Below are 23132 nucleotides of genomic sequence, written 5' to 3'. Positions count from 1 at the left end.
CTCAGTTGGTTAAGCATTTGCTTTTAGCTCAGGTCATGATCCCAGTGTCCTGGGACTGAGCCCCACATTGGGTTCCCTTCTTGACAGGGAGACTGCTTATCCCTCTGCCCCTCCCCCTGTTGTGCTCTTGTTCTCTGTCTTCCTCTCAAATAAATAAATAAAATATTTTTCAAAATACAACAAAATCAGTTACGAATTTTTAAGCAAACAGCCCAAAACTGTGAATGGCTACCTTGGGACTCCAAAATGGGGTGTGAGTGTGTTTGTAGTTTTGATACCATTCACACTAGAAAAATCCATCCAGGGTTGCCTGGGTGGCTCGGTGGGTTAAATCCTCTGCCTTTGGCTCAGGTCATGATCCCAGGGTCCTGGGATTGAGCCCCACATCCGGCTATCTGCTCAGCAGGGAGCCTGCTTCCCTCCCTCTCTGTCTCTCTGCCTGCCTCTGCCTGCTTGGGATCTCTCTCTCTGTCAAATAAATAAATAAAATCTTTTAAAAAAACTTAAAAAAAAAGTCCATCCATTGAAATAAGAGAATGACAAAAGTCTTCTCAGGATGCCTCAGTGGAACAGGTGCTTTTATTTGAACTGATATGTCTACAAATATACCCAGTCACAATAAGGAACTTCTTAGGCCTGACAATTATTTAAACCCTGAAGGGTGAGCAGGGTCTGTTAGAGACCTTCACCTTCCTGGTGACCAGTGTCCTTTGTAATGGAAAGGGGACTTTAGTTCTCCTCCAGCCCCCTTGCTTAGGATTAAATGAGACTTCAGCTTTGGTGTAAAGCTGTCAGCTGTCCTGATCAAAGACAGCATACAAAAACTGGACTCTAGGAACGAGGGACAAGAGGGAGGGAGATCTGGAAGAGGATAGGGATGAAATAGCAGAACTGAGCCTGCATCTCCCGCATATGTCCAAAGACAGCAGACTCTAGTTAAGATCTATGGGGGAAGGCGTCTTCATGGAAAGGGGGAGAAATTAGACAAGACCAGGATAGCTTTTGCCATCCTGGGTGATAAAGTCAAGGAAGAGATATGTGCATGCAATAGACCACTGAATCCGAAAAAGCACAGATATAACTAGCAATGATTCCCCATCTTCTGCCTGGCTAGCTTAGGTGTGACTCTCCTGCTGCTGGGCAAAAAACATTCCCAAGGAGATCTGATTGTTACTGCAACAGGCTCTAATGAGGTGTAGGCCAGGGGTGGTTCTGTTCCCGAACACGGGATGAGCCAGTGACCGGGAGAGGTTGAGTGGAGCAGTGGCATCTGAACATCCTGCCACGTCAGCCAGCAGCTCCGTTCACTTTGGACATTCCTGAGTGACACATGACATCTCACGGTAACAACACACACATAGACCCGTTTGTTCCCCAAGACCAACAGGACAAAGAGTTTGTACCATGGCAGCTTACAGAGACATTGTTCCGTCCAGGTGACAATCAGATTCTACAAAAGAGACATTCACTACACAGATACTTAGAAAGTGAATGTGGTTAAGGGAAAGGGCAGGAGCTGGAAGTCATGGGAGCCAAGTTCCCACCCCAGCTCTGCTGCTGTCCAGCCGGGTGAACCTGGGAAGGCTGTTTCACCTCCCTTGACCTCAGTTTGTCCACCTGCAAAGCATGGCGTGGAACTCCAGGCACCATGAGCTACTCTCTCCGTGCTTTCAAGGGGATCTCCGGATGGAAGCTCACTGGAAATTTAAAAAAAGCCAACAAACATGGCGCTGAAACAACCTGTCAACGCTTCAACTCCCATGTAGACATCCAGCTTCACGAAGGGACTTGTTGGCCTCTGGTTTGATCACTATCGGCAAAGGACATTTAAGTGTCACTTCGGAGGAGAGTAGTTTTCAGGCCTCGTCTTGGAATAAGTTCAAGAGGAGTCTCAGATCATTACCAGTTGGAACAAACCATTATTTTTGGCTTGGTTGGGGATGGCGCCACGTGACAGCCGAGCTACATCTCCTTCACGAATTACAGTGACAAGTCAGCCTTCATTCTAGCAGTTTGGTCCAGAATGGCTGCTCCCCGGGTGGAAGCCCTACACCCTGCGGCACACTTGAAACTACACCATTAATATCTCCATCCAAAATACACTTGAGTGTTATAAGCTTATCATAGAAAAGAAAAAGAACTAGTATTTGCCAAGTGCCTTCCATGGGCTAAGCACTAGCTGAGTGTTTTACAAACATTCTGTCTCTTAATCTTCAAGGCAACCTTCAAAGGTAGGTCTCACCATCCCTGTTTTATAGGTGAAGAAACGGAGACTCAGAGGGGTCATGACTTGCCCAAGGGCACATCACTGGGACATGGCAGAGATCTGAAATAAGAATTCAGGCCCTTCCAACATCACAGTCTATGCATTTGCCTTCTCTAACATCATGATACCCAGAAGGAGAGGAAACAAATGAGGGTGAACAGTCAGCCAGCAAAATTCAGAAAAAGGCTATGCTGTTAGTAAAGAGCTCACCCATTTTACATCATTCTGCAACGTCCAATTTTCAAAGAATCAGAATATGATGGAAATATTCGATAAGAAATCACTACTGAACATAAGCAATCTGACCTTGATGACCCAGAAGGCACTTGCAGACGTTGCTGTGCCTCAAAGTTCTCACTAACAATACCGACCATCAGCACACTATAGATGAATGGAAAAGAAACACCACATAAGGGAAGTAAGATCACCTGCCTCCAAGTCGCCAGGCACCGCGACGGCCTTTACCGACCGGCTTTACTACACCAGGTCAAAGAAACAAACAGAACCTGTCGATATGGTCCTGCCTCTTCAGACTTATATTCTAGACATAAATCCGTTCTCATGCCCAGTGAGAGAGAAACCAATTCGAAAGTATCTTGCCTTTCACCAAATTCTACCCTTAAAATCCTAAAACGGTCATATCTTTGTGCACAATATTTTTGGCAGTTACGAGCGCTTTCACAAAGCAGAGCTGAGGACGACTGCAGAATACATCTGGTACTGAAGTGCCCCCTGGGGGAGGCAGCGTGGCTCTGTGGAGGGAGAGGGCTCCCGCCGTGGGGCGGACAACCGCTCCTGCCAGAGCTACCAAAGCCAAGTTTCTTGACAGGAGTGTTCTCGGCCGTCTCAGTGCCTAGATCCCTAACAACATGAGACAACATAGTAACTGCAAGCAACCACGTCCAAATAAAGAACTCGATGTTGGAATCATCGAGAAGCGGCCACGTTCAGAAAGGCATTTCCTGGCCCGCTAGACGCTAGAGCAGACTGGGATGAAAGTTGTACCGAAGGCTGGAGAAGAGCCCAATGTGCTTCACAAGGTTGGGCTCCACCACGTAGGCCCGCTCCCCCTTGGCCCTCAATAGGGAGTAGAGCGCCATGTCCTTGCCGAAGCCCTTGTGGCAATACACCTGGGACAGGTAGGTGAGGGTCCGGCGGGCCGCAGGGGCCGGGAAGAGCATGGCTGGGGTGCAACACTGGGAGGCAGGGACCACGCTGTACAGGGAAGGACTCAGCCGCCGCAGTTCCAGGAAATAGTGCCGGCCCACCAGTTCCACCAGACCCATGCTGTACAGGGAGAAGAAGAGCATGACGGGCCAGCTGAACCCGGGCCGGCTGGCAAACCGCATGTATATCCAGGTTAGCAAGGGCCCCAGCAACATGCCCACGCCGACCCACTCCAGGATCCGCATGGGCTCCGGGTTGACGTAGTGCTGCAGCCTCTCGGGATGGTAGAGCTTCAGATAAAGGGCGTCTCGGAGGTGCGGCTCGGAGAAGCGAGCCCGCAGAAGGTGCTCCAAGACTGGGAAGATCTGCTCCTCCGGAACGGCATCGTCTTCCACCATCAGGACGTAGTCTGGGTTGTAGGTCTGCAGGGAGGACTCCAGGCAATAGACATAGTCCTGCTTCTCCTTCTCGAACGAGTTGGTCGAAGGGTCATCACCATAATCATCCTCAGTGCCCTCATAGCGGTTGGCCACGGGGACATACTTAGACAGAAGCTTGGCGTCGAAATGGCTCACGCTACGTTCCACGTTGCACAGGAAGAGCTGGTGGCCCTCGCACTGGGGGCCGCATTGCTGCAGGAGCCGGTGAAACTGGGACACCACTTGCAAGACATAGTGGAAGCCAGGCTGCCTGTCGACAGTGATGATGGTGATGACCAGCCAGGGGCGGGGGGTGGCCTGCCAGACGATGGGCACCGAGCCATTGGCAGACGGCAGCTCCTCAAAGTAGTGGAGGGCAGCTTCGCCTTCTTTCAAACTTTGCTGCAGGAACTCCTGACTCATTTGGTTCAGGTGCCATTGGCGTAGATAGAAGTAAGAGTGCAGGAGGCGGTGACAGGCTAGGGGGGCCAGCAAGCCGAACGTCACCACCGTTAAGATCAAGAGCTGGACAGCGGTGCTGCCCCAGGAGAGCCGTCTCAGCCTCCGGAGGAGCATGGCAGCGGGAGGGGCTGATGCACTCATGAGGTCAACTTCTGGTCAGGTCTGGTCCCAAGAACAAACCATCCTGGAATGCAGGCCCAAATCAGCGCAAGTCAAACCTAGAGAGAGACAAGTAGAGGATGGTGAGAGACCTTAAACAAAACAAAACAAAACCTGGGCACAGAATGCAGCACATATCAACCCAGAAATTCTACCTCTAGGCTGTAGCTACTAGAGACTTCAAAGTATTTTCTCTAGCACGCTCTTCTTTGGTTGTGTCGGTCAGTGATCCCCAAGATTCTTTCATTATCTCTACGAGTGAGGATATCCTGGTGTATCCAAGCAAGTTGCCACACCCACAGATGGTAGGTTGGGTTTACAATGTGCCAGAAGGTCACAGAGTAGGCTAGTACGATCCTTATTTCAATGCAGCAGCTACAGACACCTGCCTTCTTAAAACGGACGAAAAAGGAAGACTTGACACAAAGCAAATACACTTCTAAAGTAAATTCCAAAGTTAAGTTGTATATTGATAGACTATGCAAACTATCTTTTCTGCACATTCCAAACAAGAAAAGGACTCTTTAGGATTCTCTGAGATGTCTTTGTCAAGATCTTCCATTCTAATTTCTCTAATCTCATACAACTAAAAACTACACCTTGGGGCACCCAGGTGGTTCAGTCAGTTAAGACAGTTAAGTGTCTTCCTTCAGCTTGGGTCATGATCCCAGGATCCTGAGATCCTGGGATCCTGGGATCAAGTCCCTCGATGGGTTCTCTACTCAGCGGGGAACCAGCTCCTCCCTCCTCCCCCTGCTCCTGTGTGCTCTCTCTCTCTCTCTCAAATAAATAAAATCTTAAAAAAAATTTTTTTTAAAGATTTTATTTATTTATTTGACAGAGTGATCATAAGTAGGCAGAGAGGCAGGCAGAGAGAAAGAGGAGGAAGTAGGGTCCCCACTGAGCAGAAAGCCGATCCTAGGACCCTGGGACCACGACCCAAGCCGAAGGCAGAGGTTTTAACTACTGAGCCACCGAAGTGCCCCTCAAATAAATAAAATCCTTTTAAAAACCCTGCATCTTAGTTTAATCCTGATTGTTCTCCCATTTTATTTTTTATAGCACTAACCCAGGGACCAGTATCTCCCATATGCACATGAACTCCAGAGCCCCAGACCTGGGAGAGGAGGAAATATCTGAAGAAAGATCCATGAGCAGCTCTGCAATGAGGCAGGGAGGGATAGACAGAAATGAAGATGGAAGAGACAGCTGCGCCCAGCCTGGTCCAGAAAGGATGTTGCAGGCGGTGATGGTTCAAAGTGCAGGCTGGAGGTCAGGCACACGTGACTCCCAACTCGGGGGGTGAAAAGTCACGTCGCCTCTCCACAGCTGTGGGGCACCTGGCTGGCTCAGTCGGAAGAGCCGGTGACTCTTGATCTCGGGGTCCTAACTTGGAGCCCCGTGTTGGGCGTAGAGATTACTTAAGTAAAACTTATTTTTTTTTTTAAAGGTTTTATTTATTTATTTTCCAGAGAAAGAGAGAGCACAAGCAGGGGAGCAGCAGGCAGAGGTAAAGAGAGAAGCAGGCTCCCCGCTGAGCAAGGAGCCTGATGTGGGACTTGATCCTGCACGACCTGAGCTGAAGGCAGACCCTTAATCGACTGAGCCACTCAGGTGCCTCCAAATAAAACTTTTTAAAATGTATCCGTATAGGGGCACCTGAATGGCTCAGACGGTTTAGCATCTGACTCTTGGTTGCAGCTCAGGTCATGGTCTCAGGGTTGTGGGATCGAACCCAGCATCGGGCTCCGTACTACTGCACCGCCTGAGATTCTCTCTCCCCCTGCGCCTCCCCCCAACTCACACACCTGCTCTCTCTCACCCTCTCTAAAAAATAAAAAAATAATATCTTTTTAAAAAAGGTATCTATACAGGGGTGCCTGGGAGGCTCAGTTAGCTAAGCATCTCCTTCGGCTCAGGTCATGATCCTGGGGTCCTGGGATCAAGCCCCACATCAGGCTCCCTGCTCAGCGGGGAGTCTGCTTCTCCCTCTCGCTCAAATAAATAAATAAAATCTTTAAAAATAAAGAAATAAAAAAGTATCCATACAAACTCAAGTAATACCTCCTTGGGAGTAAGCAGGCCTAATGATCTGAGGGAAAACAGACTCAGACCGAGAAACAGAATTCAAAGGACAAAACCAGTGTAACAGCAGTAATGTGAATGCAAAACTAAGCGGTGTCTAAAGAACAGAAGGTAAACCTTCTTATGTCAGAAGCATAATAAAGTGTGTACACGTTTAGAAGAAACCGCCTAGCTTGTGAGTTATCTTGAAGGAAGGGCCGCCCAGACACCATATGAAGTTATGGTACAGCGTCCCGGGCTGTCACTTCTGTGTCCTCCCCTTCTTGGGCACACAGAAAGACCATATTCCCTAGCCCATCTTCTTCCAGGTGGGATCTGGTGACTGGGACTTGCCAGGAAAATATGAGCAAAGTGGCAGGTGTGACTCCAGGGCCAAAGCGGTTGAGAGCAGATGTGCCTACCCGACTTGCTCATTCTCCATTTGCCAACTTTGGGCAGGGGGGGGTTGTTCTGGAGGAGTGTCAAGCCACCAGATGGCAGGAGCCTGAGGTCCTGAATGACTGCATAGAAGAGTGGTGCTTCCCGCTGCTCACCTCCCAGGAGCTTCCCGATCTAGAGTGGGCTGGTGGGGAGTAACGTGTGATCCACCGTGTCGAGTCACTAATGATTTCTGGACTTTTCATTGCCCCAATAACCTGTCCAGCCCAGTAGAACCATGTACAATACCGCACTTGTCTCTATAGGATGATGACATAATAATTCATCAAAGGTCTCATTTCAGCTTCAGCGGCCCATTATACTGCGGGACCCAGAGGTGAGACGGACTACCCCAGTACTAGTAAGAGATCTGGCTGGTACCGGAAGTGGGGAATAGCAGGGAGAGGTTTGGAGAGCACACAACCCCAGGCCCGCGGGTCTGAGGTCCTTCAGAGTACGGTAGATGGGATGCTTCTCCCTGTTGGCTCAGGCCAACGGAGTGAATAAACCACATGGACGCACATCACTCCTAGTGGAAGCCAAGGACCAAAACTGGATTGAGCTTATATTCCTGGTAAGGAATGGAGTCTTCCAGGTGGTTTCCACTCACCTTGTTCTCCCTGCGCCTGCTGTCACCCAAGAGAGCTGCACCCACTTGGAAGAAGGAACGAAATACAGTCAGCGGGATAAGGCATGCAGCTTGGAGAATGCCAGGCACACGGTGAGCGCAGACATGACACCATGATGATGAGAGCGCAGAGCTCTGTGTTTGGTGCAAAATCCCCACCCACGCTCCTTCGACACGATCTTCTAGTGACAGTTTCTGGTAAGGCAAGAATGTGACGCTCTTTAGCTCCGATCAGTCCCAGGGGTGGGATGTTTAAGGGCTGTGTGTGTGTGTGTGTGTGTGTGCACGTGCACAGTTACAATTTAAAAATATAAATATGATGCTATCGCTCTCCTGCTTAAAGCCCTTCTTTAGCTTCCCACTGCTCTGGTAATAAAATCCTCATTTCCTGGGGCGCCTGGGTGGCTCAGTGGGTTAAAGCCTCTGCCCTCAGCTCGGGTCATGATCCCAGGGTCCTGGGATCGAGCCCCGCATCGGGCTCTCTGCTCAGCAGGGAGCCTGCTTCCTCCTCCCTCTCTGCCTGCCTCTCTGCCTATTTGTAATCTCTGTCTGTCAAATAAATAAATAAAATCTTTTAAAAAAAAATCCTCATTTCCTATTATCATCCACGAGACCCTTTATGATCTGGACTGTGCCCTTCCCTGTCATCTTGTTGGACCGGCCCTTTCTCAAATTACTCAAAATCAGAGGTTGGCAATATTTTTCTGTAAAGGGTTAGAAATATTTTAGAAAATATGCTTTAAAAATTTAATTTTAATTTAATTAAAAAATATTTTAGATTTCATGGGCCACATACTGTCTCTGTTGCATATTCTTTCTAGACATTTTCTTCTATAAAACTCTTTAAAAATATAAAAACTATTTTTAATGCTCCAGCCACATAAAAACAAGCTGGAAGCCAAATCTGGCCAGCAGCCCATAGTTCACCAATCCCTGTTCTATACCAGTACTCTCTAATAGAAATACGATGCAAGAGCCACAGAGGTAGTTAAAATTTTCTAGCGGCCATAGTAAAAAAGTAAAAAAGGTAAAAAGTAAAGTAAAAAAGTAAAAAGAAACAGTTGAAATTAATTTTAACGCCTGGGTGGCGCAGTTGGTTGGACGACTGCCTTCAGCTCAGGGCGTGATCCTGGAGTCCCGGGATCGAGTCCCACATCAGGCTCCCAGCTCCATGGGGAGTCTGCTTCGCTCTCTGACCTTCTCCTCCCTCGTGCTCTCTCTCACTGTCTCTCTCTCTCAAATAAATAAAATAAAATCTTTAAAAAAAAAAAATAACAGATTTTAAGTACAATACTCCAGAACTATTATTTCAACATGAAGCCAATATGAAAAATTATAAATGAGGAATTGTATGTCCTTTTTTAAATACTAAGTCTCTGAAATCCAGTGTATGTTTTACATGTACAGCATATCTCAATTCAGACTGGTCGCATTTCAAGTAACCAATAGCCACATAACACCAACTATCAGGGTAGCTCTAGACACACTTATCTTTCCAAACACTGACTGTGCGACACTCCTATCCAACTCCTGGCCTTTGCTCACAACTCCCACACCTTGGAACAGTTCATTCCCCCACCTTCCCTGCTTCTTCACATTGATAGCTTTTTCTTATCCTTTAATACACTCTCTCCGGCCCATGCAAAGTAGGACCTACGAAACTGGCAATCACGTATTTTCCTAATGGGAATTAGCTCTGTAGAATTAATTTGGGAATACCTAAGAAATCCACTAATGACTCAGCAATTCCATTTCTTACATTCCTTCCTAGATATGTATTCTCATGTGTTAGAAATGACTTGCAGCAGCATTTGTAAGAGCAAAATACTGCCAAGTGCTCATTAATTGAGAGTGGGTCCAATAAATTATGATCCATCCAAAGACAGGAATACAAAGTACCCATTAAAAGCAAGCAAACTTGGAAGAGACAAGATGGCAACATAGAAGGCTCCTGAACTTCTCTTCTCCCAGGGATGCATCAAATGTACAGCTACACCATGAGAAGTTGCCTGAGAGAAATCCAGAACCTAGCTGAGGAACCCCTATGCATAGGGGAATGAGATAATACCCACACTGAAACACGTGGGGAAGAAAGGCTGAGACACACTCTAGCCATAAACCCCACCCCAAGACAGTGTCCTACAAGCTTTTGGGGTGGGCTCCCAAAAGATCTAGCTGTGAATGCCACTGGGGCTTGCATCCATGAGACCAATAGGATCACAGCAAACAAAGAAGGTGTTCTTTGTGGGTGCATGAACACTTCCCAACTCTATCCCCTCTGGGCCCAGCATACTGGGAGCAGGCAAAAATGACCATCCTCAGTTTTTCCCTGGAAGGGTTTAGATTGCATACTTTACAAGTTTCTGCCAGGGGGTAGAGCTTCTCACTTAGGCAATACCTAGGAGCTGGCTGAAATTCTCTCCAGAACCCAAGGGAAGCGATAGGCATTTCTCCCATCTTCTCCCTTGGGCTCACTCCAATGATAAAACCAGATCGCCAGCATCTCTCTGGAAGGAGATTTACACAGGCCTCATGCCCCAGCTTTTGCAGCAACACCTGAGTGATGGGCCCCTGGGTCACCTGGCCCCAAGTCACCAATGGTATATGACTCAAAACACTGAGAACCAGTAGATGAATTCAGTAAAGTTGCAGGATATGAGATCAACATATAAAAATCAGTTTCATATCTATATACTAACAAGAAGAAATTAAGAAAACAATCCCATTTATAAGACCATCAAAAAGAATAGACCACTTAGGAATAAATTTAACCAAGGAGGTGAACAATCTGTATGCTCAAAAATATAAGACATTTTTGAAGAACTAAAAATGACACAAATAAATGGAAAGATATTCTGTGGTCGTGGATTGGAAGAATTCATATTAAAATGTCCATATTACCCAAAATGATCTACAGATGCAATGCAATCTCTATTAAAATTCCAATGGCATTTTCCACAGAAATAGGAAAAACAATCTTAAAATTAGTATGTAACTACAAAAGACCTCAGATAGCCAAGGCAATTTAGAAAAACATAGGAGGTAAGCTTCTTGACATTGGTCTTGGCGATGATTTTTTTTTTTTTTTACACCAAAAGTACAGGCAGCAAAAGCAAAAATAACTAAATGGGACTATATCAAGCTAAAGGGTTTCACACAGCAATGGAAACCATCAATAAAATGAAAAGGTAACCTACAAAATGGAAGAAAATATTTGCAAACCACTTATTAGACAAGGAGTTCATATCCAAAATATACAAAGAATTCACACAACTCAACACCAATCATCATCATCATCATCATCATCATCACCATCATCAACTTGTTAGAAGAAGCAACTTATTAGAAGCAGTGCTCCCAAAGATCTAGCTGTGAATGCCACTGGGGCTTACATCCATGAGACCAACAAGACAACAGCAAACAAAGAAGGTGTTCTTTGTGGTTGTGTGAGCACTTGCCGACTCTATCCCCTCCGGGCCCAGCATGCAGGGAGCAGGCAAAAATGATCATCCCCAATTTAATAATAATAACCAACTTATTTCAGCAGGCAAAGAAGGATCTGCATAGACATTTTTCCAGAGACATAAACAGCCAACAAATCTACTTAAAAAGGTGCTCAACATCACTATTCATCATGGAAACACACATCGAAACTACAATAAAATATCACCCCTCTATCCCACCCTTCAAGTGGGAGTCTTAAAGTTCAGGGTGCTAGATTTGTGGCCCAAACCTTATTCCTCAGGAAGAAGCTGGAAATGGGGTGTTCCCTCCCGGTTGTAGGGCACTGTATTGGGGTGGGGTTTATGGCTGAATTGTGTCTCAGCCTTTCTTTCCTACATGTTTCAACATGGATATTATCTCATTTTCCCTGTGAGTAGGGGTTCCTCAGCTAGCTAGGTTCTGGATTTCTCTCAGAACCTTAACAGACACCTTAACAGACCTTAAGATGTCTATTATCAACAGGGCACGAGATAACAAATGCTAGCACAGATGTGGAAAAAGGAAATGCTGTATACTGTTGGCCGAAACATAAACTGGTAGAGCCACTACGGAGATACGGAGGGAAGACAGTATGGAGGTTCCTCAAGAAATTAAAAACACAACTACCAAATGATCCAGCAATCCCCCTTCTGGGTATTTATCCAAAGGAAATAAAAATCCCTCCCTTGAAGAGGCATCCGGGACTGCAGCCTTATTCACAATCCATATAGTTTTCACAGAAGCTCTACGGAAACAAACCACGTGTCCACTAATGGAAGGATGAATGGATGAAGACTATGTGGTGTATCTATGCAATGGAATAGTATTCAGCCTTGAAAAATAAAGGAAGGACAGGATGCCATTTGGGACAGCAGGGATGAATACCGGGGGCATTATGTTAAGTGAAATAAACAGAGAAATACAGATACTGCACGGTACCTTCTGTATGTGGAATCTAAAAAAAAAAAAGTCAAAGCAGAATAGACAGTTGGTTACCGGGTACTAAGAGGAGGGCTGTGGGAGTCGGAAGAGGCTGGGCAAAGACTATAAACTTTTCGTTAAAGATGAATAAGGTTTTGGGGGGCCTGGGTGGCTCCGTGGGTTAAAGCCTCTGCCTTCGGCTCGGGTCATGATCCCAGGGTCGTGGGATCGAGCCCCGCATTGGGCTCTCTGCTCAGCGGGGAGCCTGATCCCTCCTCTCTCTCTGCCTGCTTGTGATCTCTGTCTGTCAAATAAATAAATAAAATCTTTAAAAAAAAATGAATAAGGTCTGAGGATCTAATGCATAACCCGGCGACTACAGCTGCCGATACTGTGCTGGCTAAGACACAAGACTGACATTAGCTAAGAGAGAAGAACTTAAGTGTCCTCACCACAAAAAAAAAAAAAAAAAAAAAAAAAAAGAAAGAAATAGTTCAAAAAAGCAAACTCTTCATATACAGATATGGAAAAATTTTAAGATATATTTTCAGTGTAAGGAGAGCTAGATTTGAAAAAAAACAAAAACAAAGACGGGGGCTCCTGGGTGGCTCAGTCATTAAGCGTCTGCCTTGACTCGGGTCATGATCCGAGCGTCCTGGGATTGAGTCCACATCGGCTCCTTGCTCTGCAGGAAGCCTGCTTCTCTCTTTCCCACTCCCCCTGCTTGTGTTTCTTTTCTCCCTGTGTCTCACTCTGCCAAATAAATAAATGAAACCTTAAAAAAAAAAAGACCTAGAAAAGTATGTATTTATGTATATATTTATATATATGTGTATTTTATGTGTGTGTGTGTGTGTGTGTATATATATATATATGCTACCATTTGTGTAGTGGATCATTTATGCAGCAAAATGAGGAAAATGTGCTCAAAGGGCACACTTTTAAATCCAGATATGACTGGAGGGGACCTAAAAGCACCCAGTCTTCCCAGGTCCTTGGCCTCCTGTTTTATTTTCTTGGATCTTGCTAAGGGGCCTGATGTGCATGCAGGGCTGGCTTCAAATTTGCTGCATAAAAGAGGCTTGTATGTTCCAGGTGGATACAAGAGGAGAAAATTTTCTTGAGGTTGTTTTTCAAGCAAGCATGATGATCTTCCTTCGATTTTGTTATTTGTGTGGGGCAGGAGAAATTAAGGAGATGTGAGTCTCCTCCAAGCCCCCACTGTGCTGCTGTTCTCTGGCCCTCTCCTGCCCCCTGACACCCCAGGCTCCTGATTCTCCTCTACCTCAGGTGGGTCAGGAACTGCAGCACCTGGTGTTGACATCAAGGGGACCTTTAATCCCAGGCAGTTTCCCCACTGGGGGCAATAAAATCATTAACATCTCAGAAATAGCTTACTTTAAAAATATAGTGTGAGAGAGCTGTTCTCCTGACCATCAGGGAAGGAATCAGATTCAGTTCAGAGGGCACGTGGTCTCTGCCTACACTGATAAGTTTCTGCTGGGGTGACGAGCAACCCCAGACCTTCAGAGCTTATGATAACAACATGCACTTCTTGCTCCCGGGTCTGTGGATTGCTGTGCTTCAGCTGGGTTCAGCTCTGGACTGCGGGTCAGAATCAGACTGCTCCACGTACCTCTTGTTCCAGGTCACGTTGCAGAAGGAACAGCCATCTGAGCACGCTCTTTTGGTGGATACAAGAGGTACACAAGAGTCAAAACACAAAGCTACATTCACAGCCTCACTTAACCACGCCATAGATTAAGTCCACTCACTATGCACCAGCCAAAGCAATGGGGCAGGGAAATTTACTCCTCCGGCAGAGCACAGGAAGGAGAAAATGAAGGTTCAGTGGGAAGCAAAAGCAGCAGGCCAATTTCTAAGCCGACAGAAAAAAAGAGAAAGGCTCTAGCAATCTGCTCAGAGTCTGGGACATTTCTGAAACACTCACAAGACATCTGGCCCCATATCACTATACACAGTATGAGTCAGGACAGACGAGAGCAATGACCCCTAAATCTCAGGAGTTCATAAGAAAAGAGGTTTAATTCTTGCTCATGTTACTTGTCCGTTATGGATCACTGAAGACTCTGCTTCCTGTCATTCACACTCTGGGACCCACGTAGAAGGCACTGCCTCTTTTCCAGACACTGCTGGGTTTGTGGCAGAGGAGAAAGAGATGGATATTGGACCACAGCTGGCTCTTAAAGTCACAGCTCAAAAATGACACACATCACGTCCACTTCCCTTTCATTGACCAGCGCAAGTTACACAACAACTCTTGAGTTCAAGATAACAGAGTTATGTAATTTTTCTGCAAGAAGGGGTACCGAAAGACATATAGCCAAGCCTGAAGCTAATGATTAGAGAAATACATGTCTCTCTAGGGAGTGGCTGAAAGTATTCGGGACAATGATGCAATCTAGCACACCCATCGTGGGCTCTGAGAGGTGGGATCTGATCCTTCAATGATCAGATGACTAGTATGCCTGAAATCCAGCCACGTGAAGTTAGGTAGGCCTTCAAGACCATGTTCTTGTTTGCTTTTTATTTAAGATTTTATTTATTTATTTGACAGAGAACACAAGTAGGCGAGAGGCGGGCAGAGAGAGAGGGTGAAGCAGGCTCCCTGTTGAGCAGAGACACTCCCCTCATGTGGGGCTCAATCCCAAGACCCTGAGATCATGACCTGAGCCGAAGGCAGAGGCTCTAACCCCCTGAGCCACCCAGGCACCCCTTGTTTGCTTTTTAAAACATCTTCTTAAAGGATTTAACCAATTGCTGCACTATGGGGTGTGGTATTCAGGACCTCCTATAATTTATTTCAGTTTACTGGTTTGGTTTTAGGATAATTTACCTGAAAACAGGATTTTGCATTCGTAGTTTGAGGGAAGGAAGTCTCTACTCCCAGCCCAACGTGGGGGTGGGACAGAAGTAGGACCACGTGTGCATGATCACTCTGTCTGTTTCCAGAATTCCACAGTTACCCACAGCATCACCAGCTCAGGACCACATCCAGGAATGCTGGGGACTGACTGGGATCTGTGAGGTGGCCCGGAAACAACGACACCATTACAGTCCTGATTCTACTGTGTAATGATTACTGAGTTCTTATCTATACCGTACTGGTGCACTTTGAAACACAACCATTTTCTAAATTGGATGATGTCTGTTACTGTGTCTCGGAGGGAGGGCTCAGAAAAGACAATAAAAGACAAAGACGAAGACATGAACATGAAATAGGGCTAGAATGAATAAATGGAGGGACAGTGACAGTTGCATTTTACTGCAGCTATTAAAAATTATGCTGGGGACACTTGGGTGGCTCAGTCGGTTAAGCAGCCAACTCTTTTTTTTTTTTTTTAAAGATTTTATTTATTTATTTGACAGAGAGAAATCACAAGTAGATGGAGAGGCAGGCAGAGAGAGAGAGGGAAGCAGGCTCCCCGCTGAGCAGAGAGCCCGATGCGGGACTCGATCCCAGGACCCTGAGATCATGACCTGAGCCGAAGGCAGCGGCTTAACCCACTGAGCCACCCAGGCGCCCCAAGCAGCCAACTCTTGATTTAGGCCCAGGTCATGATCTCAGGGTCATGGGATCCAGCCCCACATGGGACTCCGCGCTCAGCAGGGAATCTGCTAGAGAGTCCCTCTCTCCCCCTCTCCCGCTGAACTCTCTCTCTCTTTCTCAAATAAATAAATCTTTAAAAAATAAAATAAAATAAAAATTAAGCTGAAGGAGTTGCAGAGGTATGTGAGGCAGTACACTAGGCTGAGTGTCAGGAGATAAGCTGTCAAGAACACGGTTTCCCAAGTCTTCCCTCCTACATGAATGGCAACACCACTTCCCAGGAACCTTGAGTCCAAAGGATCAGTACGCACTGACTTCTCACCCCTATGCAGTCACTTCCCACCCCCTAGCAATGCCACTGTAAGGCCTCTTTGATGCCTCTCTTCTCTCCTGTCCTCCCACAGCCATGCCCCTCTTCACTGCCTCGCCCTTGTTACTCTTCATCACCCCCCAGCCAACTGACGGCAACGGGCTCCTAACTAGGCCTCCAGCTTCCAGAAGGAGCAGCGGATGGATCTCAGTCCAGGTCTGGTCCCAACACTCACTTATTAGGTCTATTTGTAAAGAAATCATTTATCTGAGACTATTCTGCCTGTGTCAAACAGGAAAGTGAAAAAAAACCTCATTTATGGAGGCATTGTGGGGATGAAATGAGACAATGGCTATGAAAGCCCTTTGTCAGACAGACGACACCGCAAATGATGGTAATGTTTCACATTATATTCATCTGATGCTCTTTTCTGTGGAACCGTTGAGGATTCCCCAATGACTACGGAATGAAGTCCAACTTCTTTGCCAAGATTCCTCACGACCCAGCTTCAACTGTCTCTCCAGTCATTTCTCCTCGCACAGGCTACTTAACGCCCAAGAATGAGCTCAGAAGGCACCTCTTAAAAACCAACCCTCATCTGCCCTAACCAGAAATAAACTCTTGTTTCTCAAGTGCTTGGCCCCTTTACATAAATTTTTCCCCAGAACGTTCATTTATCACTTGCTACTTTAGACTGTATCTATGTATAGTTACCACTTACTAAGCTCCTACTACATATCCAAGTTCTGTAGCAGACGCTTACATTTATTTGATTTAACCAGAATAGCAACTCTTGAATAGCAATGGAATTAAAATAAATGCTAGCAAGTTGAAAGCAGGAAATTAAAACAGGGGAGAAATTCCAAAGCCCATATTTTGTTCACAATGCCTGCTGCCCTCCAGGCTTTATTCCTGACCCCTGACTTACGCCCCAGTTAGACTGATAAATCCTTTGTTAGTGGATTCAGTCTCATTTATCTTCGGTATCCCTTGCAGGCTCACAGTACTCTATGCATAGGAGAGGCTCAGTGTTTGTCAAGCAAATAAATGCCCATAATTAAGTCATTTGACCTCTGTGGGTCTCAATGCTTCAATGATTAAATTGGGAGTATCGAAGAGCATGGCCTTAAAATGTGCAGAGATCAACTTATTTGTACATGTCTATTGAGCACGTATTGTGTGCTAGGCAATGTTCTAAGCATCTCATCGATCCTCACAAGAAGCCTATGAGAAATACTATTTTTCAGCCCATTTTATACCTGCAAAAACTGAAGACAGAATTAAATTGTACCAAAAGTTAACAAAGCTTTTAAGTGGGTGGGAAAACTGAAACCTAGGCAGACAGACTCCGGAACCCATGTTCTCAACCAATATGCAATACTATCTCTGCAGAGATTGGAAACCCAAGAAAATCAGCTGAAACATCATTAGAAATGGTAACAGCATTTCAGGATGCAAATGTAAATATTAATATATGAAAATAATAATGTAAAAATATTTAAAAATAATATACAGTATTACACACACACACACACACTCACACGCACACACACACACACACACACACATTGCTTCACCTTATCAGACAATGACCAAATTAATTAATGGGGTAAAAGAGCCCCATGAAAATGGGGTAAAAGACCTAGGAATAAATTTTTTAAATAGGCAGAATATACACACGTAAAATTTTACTGAAAGATATTTAAAAAGTCTTTGGTACGTAGAGAAACAGAACACTTTCCCAGCTGAAAGGCCTCACTAATGAAAGAGGATAGAGATCTCTTTTCTCCAGAATTAATCTGTACATTTAACATAAAGTCAGTTCAATTTACTTTAAGAGGGAGTGGCCCAGTTCAACAAACGGGCACTTGATAAAAACTGGTGCAACCTTTGGAAGGAAAGTTGAACCAGTATCTATAAAAATTTTATATGTGCATTCCCCTTGCATAGAAATTCGTTCTAGGAATCTATCCCACAGAAATACCAACACTTGCTACCAAAGATGGACAAAGAATGTTCATGGCAGTTTTATTTGCAATAATAAGAAAAAGATAAAGAGGGGAAAGGGAGGAGGGACAGGGGAGGAGGAGCGGAGAGGAAGAAGGAAGGAGGAATTGCAGGGAAAGAAAATGCCCAGCAACAGGAAACATTTTTACATAATTACACAAAGGGACCATAGGAGCCATTAAAAAGGAAGCGAAAGCTTTCAATATACTAACATTTTAAAAGTCTTACCTAGGTCTCTGCTAGGGACTGAATGCATTCCCCCTAAATTCATGTATTAAAACGCTAATCCTCGGGGAACCTGGGTGGCTCAGTGGGTTAAGCCTCTGCCTTCGGGTCAGGTCATGATCTCAGGGTCCTGGGATCGAGTCCCGCATCAGGCTCTCTGCTCAGCGGGGAGCCTGCTTCCCCCATTCTCTCTGCCTTGCCTCTCTGCCTACTTGTGATCTCTCTCTCTCTCTGTTAAATAAATAAATAAATTTATTTAAAAAGAAAATGCTAATCCTCAATGTGATGATATGTGGATATGGGGACTTTGGGAAGTAATTAGGTCTTGGTGGTGGAACTCTCATGTTGGGATTAGTGCCCTCATAAGAAGAGGTAGGAGAGCACTGGCTTGCTCTCTCTGCTCTCTGCCAGTGAGAAGACAGTGAGAAGGTAGCATCCCTACAATGGGAAGAGGGCCCTCAGCAGGGCACCCTGATCTCAAACTTTCAGCCTCCAGAAAGAAATGTTTTGCTGTTTCCACCACCCTATCTATATTAACTTGTTACAATTTGAGCAGATTTTAAGTGTCTAAAGGAAAAATAAGGCAAACTTTGTCAATGCAATTGCAAAAAAAATGTACAGAGTATGGTCATTCTATTTTTAATATGGAGCATAATTCAGTGAAAGAGAGATGAAGGTGTGGAGGAATGGAAGCTTCCTGTTTTGCTTTCAACACGCTCCCGCCTTTTTTAAAAAATATTTTTATTTATTTATTTGACAGATAGAGATCACAAGTAGGCAGAGAGGCAGGCAGAGAGAAAGGGGGGTGGGAAGCAGGCTTCCCACTGAACAGAGAGCCCGATGCGGGGCTCAATCCCAGGCCCCTGAGATCATGACCTGAGCTGGAGGCAGAGACTTAATCCCCTGAGTCACCCCTCGACACTTTTATTTATTTTTTTTTAAGATTTTACTTATTTCAGAGAGAGAGCATGTGCACAAGCATGAGCAGGGGGAGGGGGAAGGGCAGAGGGAGAAGCAGACTTCCTGCCCAGTAAGGAGCCCAACTTGGGGCTCTATCTCGGGACCTTGAGATCATGACCTGAGCCAAGGCAGATGCTTAACTGACAGACTGACTGAGCCACCCCGGCTCCCCTTTCAACACTTTTGTAAAGAGTTATGTATTACTTTTATGATAATTATTTTAAATGTTCATTCAACAAATATTGAGTCTTGTGCCGGGCACTGGGTTAGTGACATGACATTCAGGACCCTTATACTCTGAGGACCCTTGTTATCAAAATCCGACAGAAATCCGAACAAGATTTTGTCTGTTTCTTTTGGTGGCACAGGGAGGGAGAGGTTAGTTAACTTGACCAAAGTATTCTAAAGATTTTCTGGGATTAATACTAATAAAAACTACTAGGAAATGCTCTCTTTGCTGGCATATACACTAAAATTGGGAGGATGTATCAAAAATTAGCATGGCTCCTGGGCAATGATGACATCAATTTTATGTAGCACTTCATAATTTTTTATTGTGATGGTGGTTATATTTGATAAAATTCATGAAAATATACATTGAATTGTGTTTTACTGCATGCAAACTATACTTCAATAAAACTGATTTTTCTAAAAGCTGGGAAAGTGATAATACAGAGTAGTAAGAGAGAATCTGCCTAACCAGATTTTAAATCTACCATAAAACTTCAGTAATTTAAATAACAAGGCACCAGCACCAAAATATGCTGATAAAAAGAAGCGAAAATCCACAAAGATACAAACATGTAATAACTCAATCTACCGTAATGAAGCAATTTAAATCCAGGGTGAAAAACAGACTTAATAGCTTTGTGGCAACTGGTTAACTCTTCAGGAAAAGTAAATTAGCTCTCCACTTTATAACTTTAGAATAAACTTCACATTAAAACTTTCAAACAAAAGTTTAAAGGTACCTGAAGAAAATACAGAAGATTATTTATATATTTTAGGAAAGGCCCATAGGTTTAGGAAAGCCCCTTCTCAACAAGGTCTGCAAGCAGAAACCATTAAAAGAAAAAAAAACCGTGCTATAGTGAGCGCTGTAAACTGTGTAAGACTGATGAATCACAGACCTGTACCCCTGAAACAACACATAATACATTATATATTAATTCAAAAAATGACTAAATGGGGCACCTGGGTGGCTCAGTGGGTTAAAGTCTCTGTCTTAGGCTGGGGTCATGATCCCAGGATCCTGGGATGGAGTCCCGCATCCGGCTCTCTGTTCAGCAGGGAGCCTGCTTCCCCCCTCTCTCTCTGCCTACTTCTCTGCCTACCTGTGATCTCTGTCAAATAAATAAATAAAATCTTTTTACAAAAAAAAATGACTAAATGAAAAAGTTAAATTTGTGTATGGTCAAAGATGAAAAACTGATAAAACTGGGCGCCTGGGTGGCTCAGTGGGTTAAGCCTCTGCCTTCGGCTCAGGTCATGATCTCAGGGTCGAGTCCCGCATCCGGCTCTCTGCTCAGCAGGGAGCCTGCTTCCTCCTCTCTCTCTCTCTGCCTGCCTCTCTGCCTACTTGTGATTTCTCTCTGTCAAATAAATAAATAAAATCTTAAAAAAAAAATTAAAAAAAAAGAAAAACTGATAAAACAATCAGGCAGAGTGGGAAAGACTATGCAACATAAATGACAGAATTATTTCTTTAATGCATACTATATAAGGAGTGCTTAAAAAATGAGAAACAGAAAGACACTCCAATTGAAAAGTGGGCAAAAGAGGGGCGCCTGGCTGGCTCAGACGGTGGAGGGTGCAACGGGTGATCTTAGGGTGGCGAGAGCCCCACGTTGGGCACAGAAATTCCTTTTAAAGGGGTGGTGGGGCCCAAGAAATAAGACAGTTCACCCCTGCAAATGCAAAAAGCCAGTACACATTGGAAAAGGTATCGGTGGCCCCTGCGCAATCAGACGTGCAAATTAAAACAAGATACTGTTTTTGTCCACCTTATTGATTTAGATGTTTGTATGCAGAGAAAGCTTTAAGGCGATATCCAGAAAATCTCAACAAACTAGAAGAAGTTTTAAGTTATCTTTATTTTCTCCTTTACATTTTTCTGTTTCCTAAATGCTCTGTAATACACTAATCCTTCAAAAAAAATTCCAGTAATTTTAATAATGCTAGGTGTTAGGCACCCATAGTTTTCTCTTGTCACCTCCCAAAGAACCTGATAGAAATGCACGCCTAAAAAATCTATCCCCCTTACCAGGTTCTGTTCTCCTGGGGAAATACACGTGCGCACAGGCACACACACCTGCAGGTTCTGCTAATGGGCCGCTCAGTGAGATCATCACTGGAGCGGCCCTGCGCTTCTCCCGGGGGCAGCACGGGACCAGCAGGGGATGCCAGGGTCACACCCGCCCTGCAGGAGCTCTCGCCCCTGGGCACTTCGGGCGCAGTGCGGCACCGGCAACGCCCGCGCCCAGAGGCCAGGAAGAGGATATGACTAGCGGGGGTGGTCCTCTCCACTCCTCCAGGAAAGAGAACGGGAGCGGAAGATCACAGTCCCGGATCTAGCGTCTGCTGCTGACCTTGGGCAGTCGCCATCGCGCTCGGGCCTCAGTTTCCCGGCCCGTAGGTCGGTGCTAACGGTTCCGATCGCCGCGCTGCCTCCCTTCGGCTGGTCTTTCCGGGAGCTGGGAGGGACGCCTTCCTCTGCCGGATCGCCCTTTCTCGGTTCCCGGGCGCCGAGGTCGCCCGCAGAAACCCCACGCCGCAGCAGCGCTTTGGCGAGCCCGGCTGGCCGGAGGGGAGAACGCGCGAGGGGCCCTCGCAGCGTGCCGGCGGCCATTAGGCGAGGCGATGCGATGCGCCCTTCGGCTGTGCGGCCCGGCGGGGCTGGCCGGGAGCGGGGTCTTACCTGGGCTCGCACGCGCCCGGCTCGCGCCTTCCTGTCGGCCTCGCGGCGCAGCCGAAGCGGGCGAAGGGTGCAGAGACGCCCTCGCCGCGACACTCATTCATCCCTGCCGTGACACCGGCCCTGGCCGCGCGGGGAATGCCTTTGTGGGGTCCCCGCGGTCCTCCGGCAGGAAGCGGCCGGCGCCCCGGGCCGGGCCTCAGCGAAGCTCGCCTGGCCGAAGCGCACGGCCGGGGGCGCAGGCCCTCCGGAGCGGCGCCAGCACCCGCCGCGGCTCTTCCCGCGCCAGCGGCAGCTCCGGCCGCGACGCCCGAGGGGCTGGGCAGATCGCACGCAGGGAAAACCTACCCGGTGGGGGCCGTCAGGTGGTGCGCCGAGGGCCGCCTCTGGTGTCGCCTAGGCGGGTGGGCTCATCGCCACAGAGGAACCATCGCCCAACCCGGAGGCCCAGGCGGAGAGGGCGCAGCGCGGTTCGGGTGTGCGCCGGAGCCTCACCTCCTCCCGCCGCGCAGCTCCCGCGCCGGGTCCCCTCGCTCCGGCAGGCCATGTGACCTGCGAGCTGCGGAGCGACCGCAGCCCCCAAAACCAGCTTGAGGGAAAAAAAGGGGGGGATGGCAAAAGAGGCGCCAACTGATGGGCAGAAAGGGAAGAGCAGGCTCAGGGCTAAGGAAATTGAAATGCTGGAAGATGAGGTCTCTGCGCTTTTCAGAGCCCCAGCCAGCCTGCAAGCGTGTTCTCCGCGGGAGGGAATTGGTTTTGCCCATAATAAAAATAATAGCCGACACCACCTCCGCCCCAAATCCCTACGGCACCCAGCCTTATACCAGGCGCCTTATGAACGTTCCTCTAGATCTCAGTTCACTCCTGGACATTACAGATGATCATCCCCAATTTGCAAACGGCTGAAGATTTGAGAAGACGATTGCCAAGTGCAAACCCTTCCTTATTACAAAAGCCGGAAATGTAAACATGTATTAAAAAAAATCAGAAAGGTTGGGTTTAACTAGGTCACCTAGCCAGGCAGGGGATTTAGGTCTGTGACCCTTTCCCCTTACCTGTCAGTATCCCGGGAGTGGATTCTGTGGTTCAGGACCCATCTCCAACCCTTCATTTAGGCGGATATTTATCGACGAATTGT

At 46.5% G+C, this 23132-nt stretch overlaps 1 protein-coding gene and 1 non-coding gene across 4 annotated transcripts; one reads left to right on the top strand and one right to left on the bottom strand.

The window, feature by feature from the left end:
- Positions 1-447: 447 nt before the first annotated feature.
- On the bottom strand, positions 448-23107 carry PGAP4 (post-GPI attachment to proteins GalNAc transferase 4). Of its 3 annotated transcripts, none has more exons than XM_044265240.1 (2): positions 23050-23107; positions 448-4532 (listed from the first exon to the last, which is right to left on the bottom strand). In XM_044265240.1, exon 2 carries the CDS (start codon positions 4453-4455, stop codon positions 3244-3246), a length of 1212 nt encoding a protein of 403 aa, XP_044121175.1. In that variant the 5' UTR covers positions 4456-4532; positions 23050-23107; the 3' UTR covers positions 448-3243. The 3 variants fall into 3 exon arrangements, with proteins under 3 accessions (XP_044121175.1, XP_044121174.1, XP_044121176.1); XM_044265239.1 differs by lacking the exon at positions 23050-23107 and adding an exon at positions 22343-22477; XM_044265241.1 differs by lacking the exon at positions 23050-23107 and adding an exon at positions 21669-21741.
- Positions 19526-19632, top strand: LOC122917903. The gene has a single exon (XR_006386518.1). It is a non-coding gene; the product is annotated as a U6 spliceosomal RNA (small nuclear RNA).
- Positions 23108-23132: the final 25 nt, after the last annotated feature.

This window comes from Neovison vison, chromosome 9, assembly GCF_020171115.1.
Source record: "Neovison vison isolate M4711 chromosome 9, ASM_NN_V1, whole genome shotgun sequence".
Classification (NCBI taxonomy): Eukaryota; Metazoa; Chordata; class Mammalia; order Carnivora; family Mustelidae; genus Neogale; species Neogale vison.
This window is presented reverse-complemented; position numbering and strand designations above follow the sequence as displayed.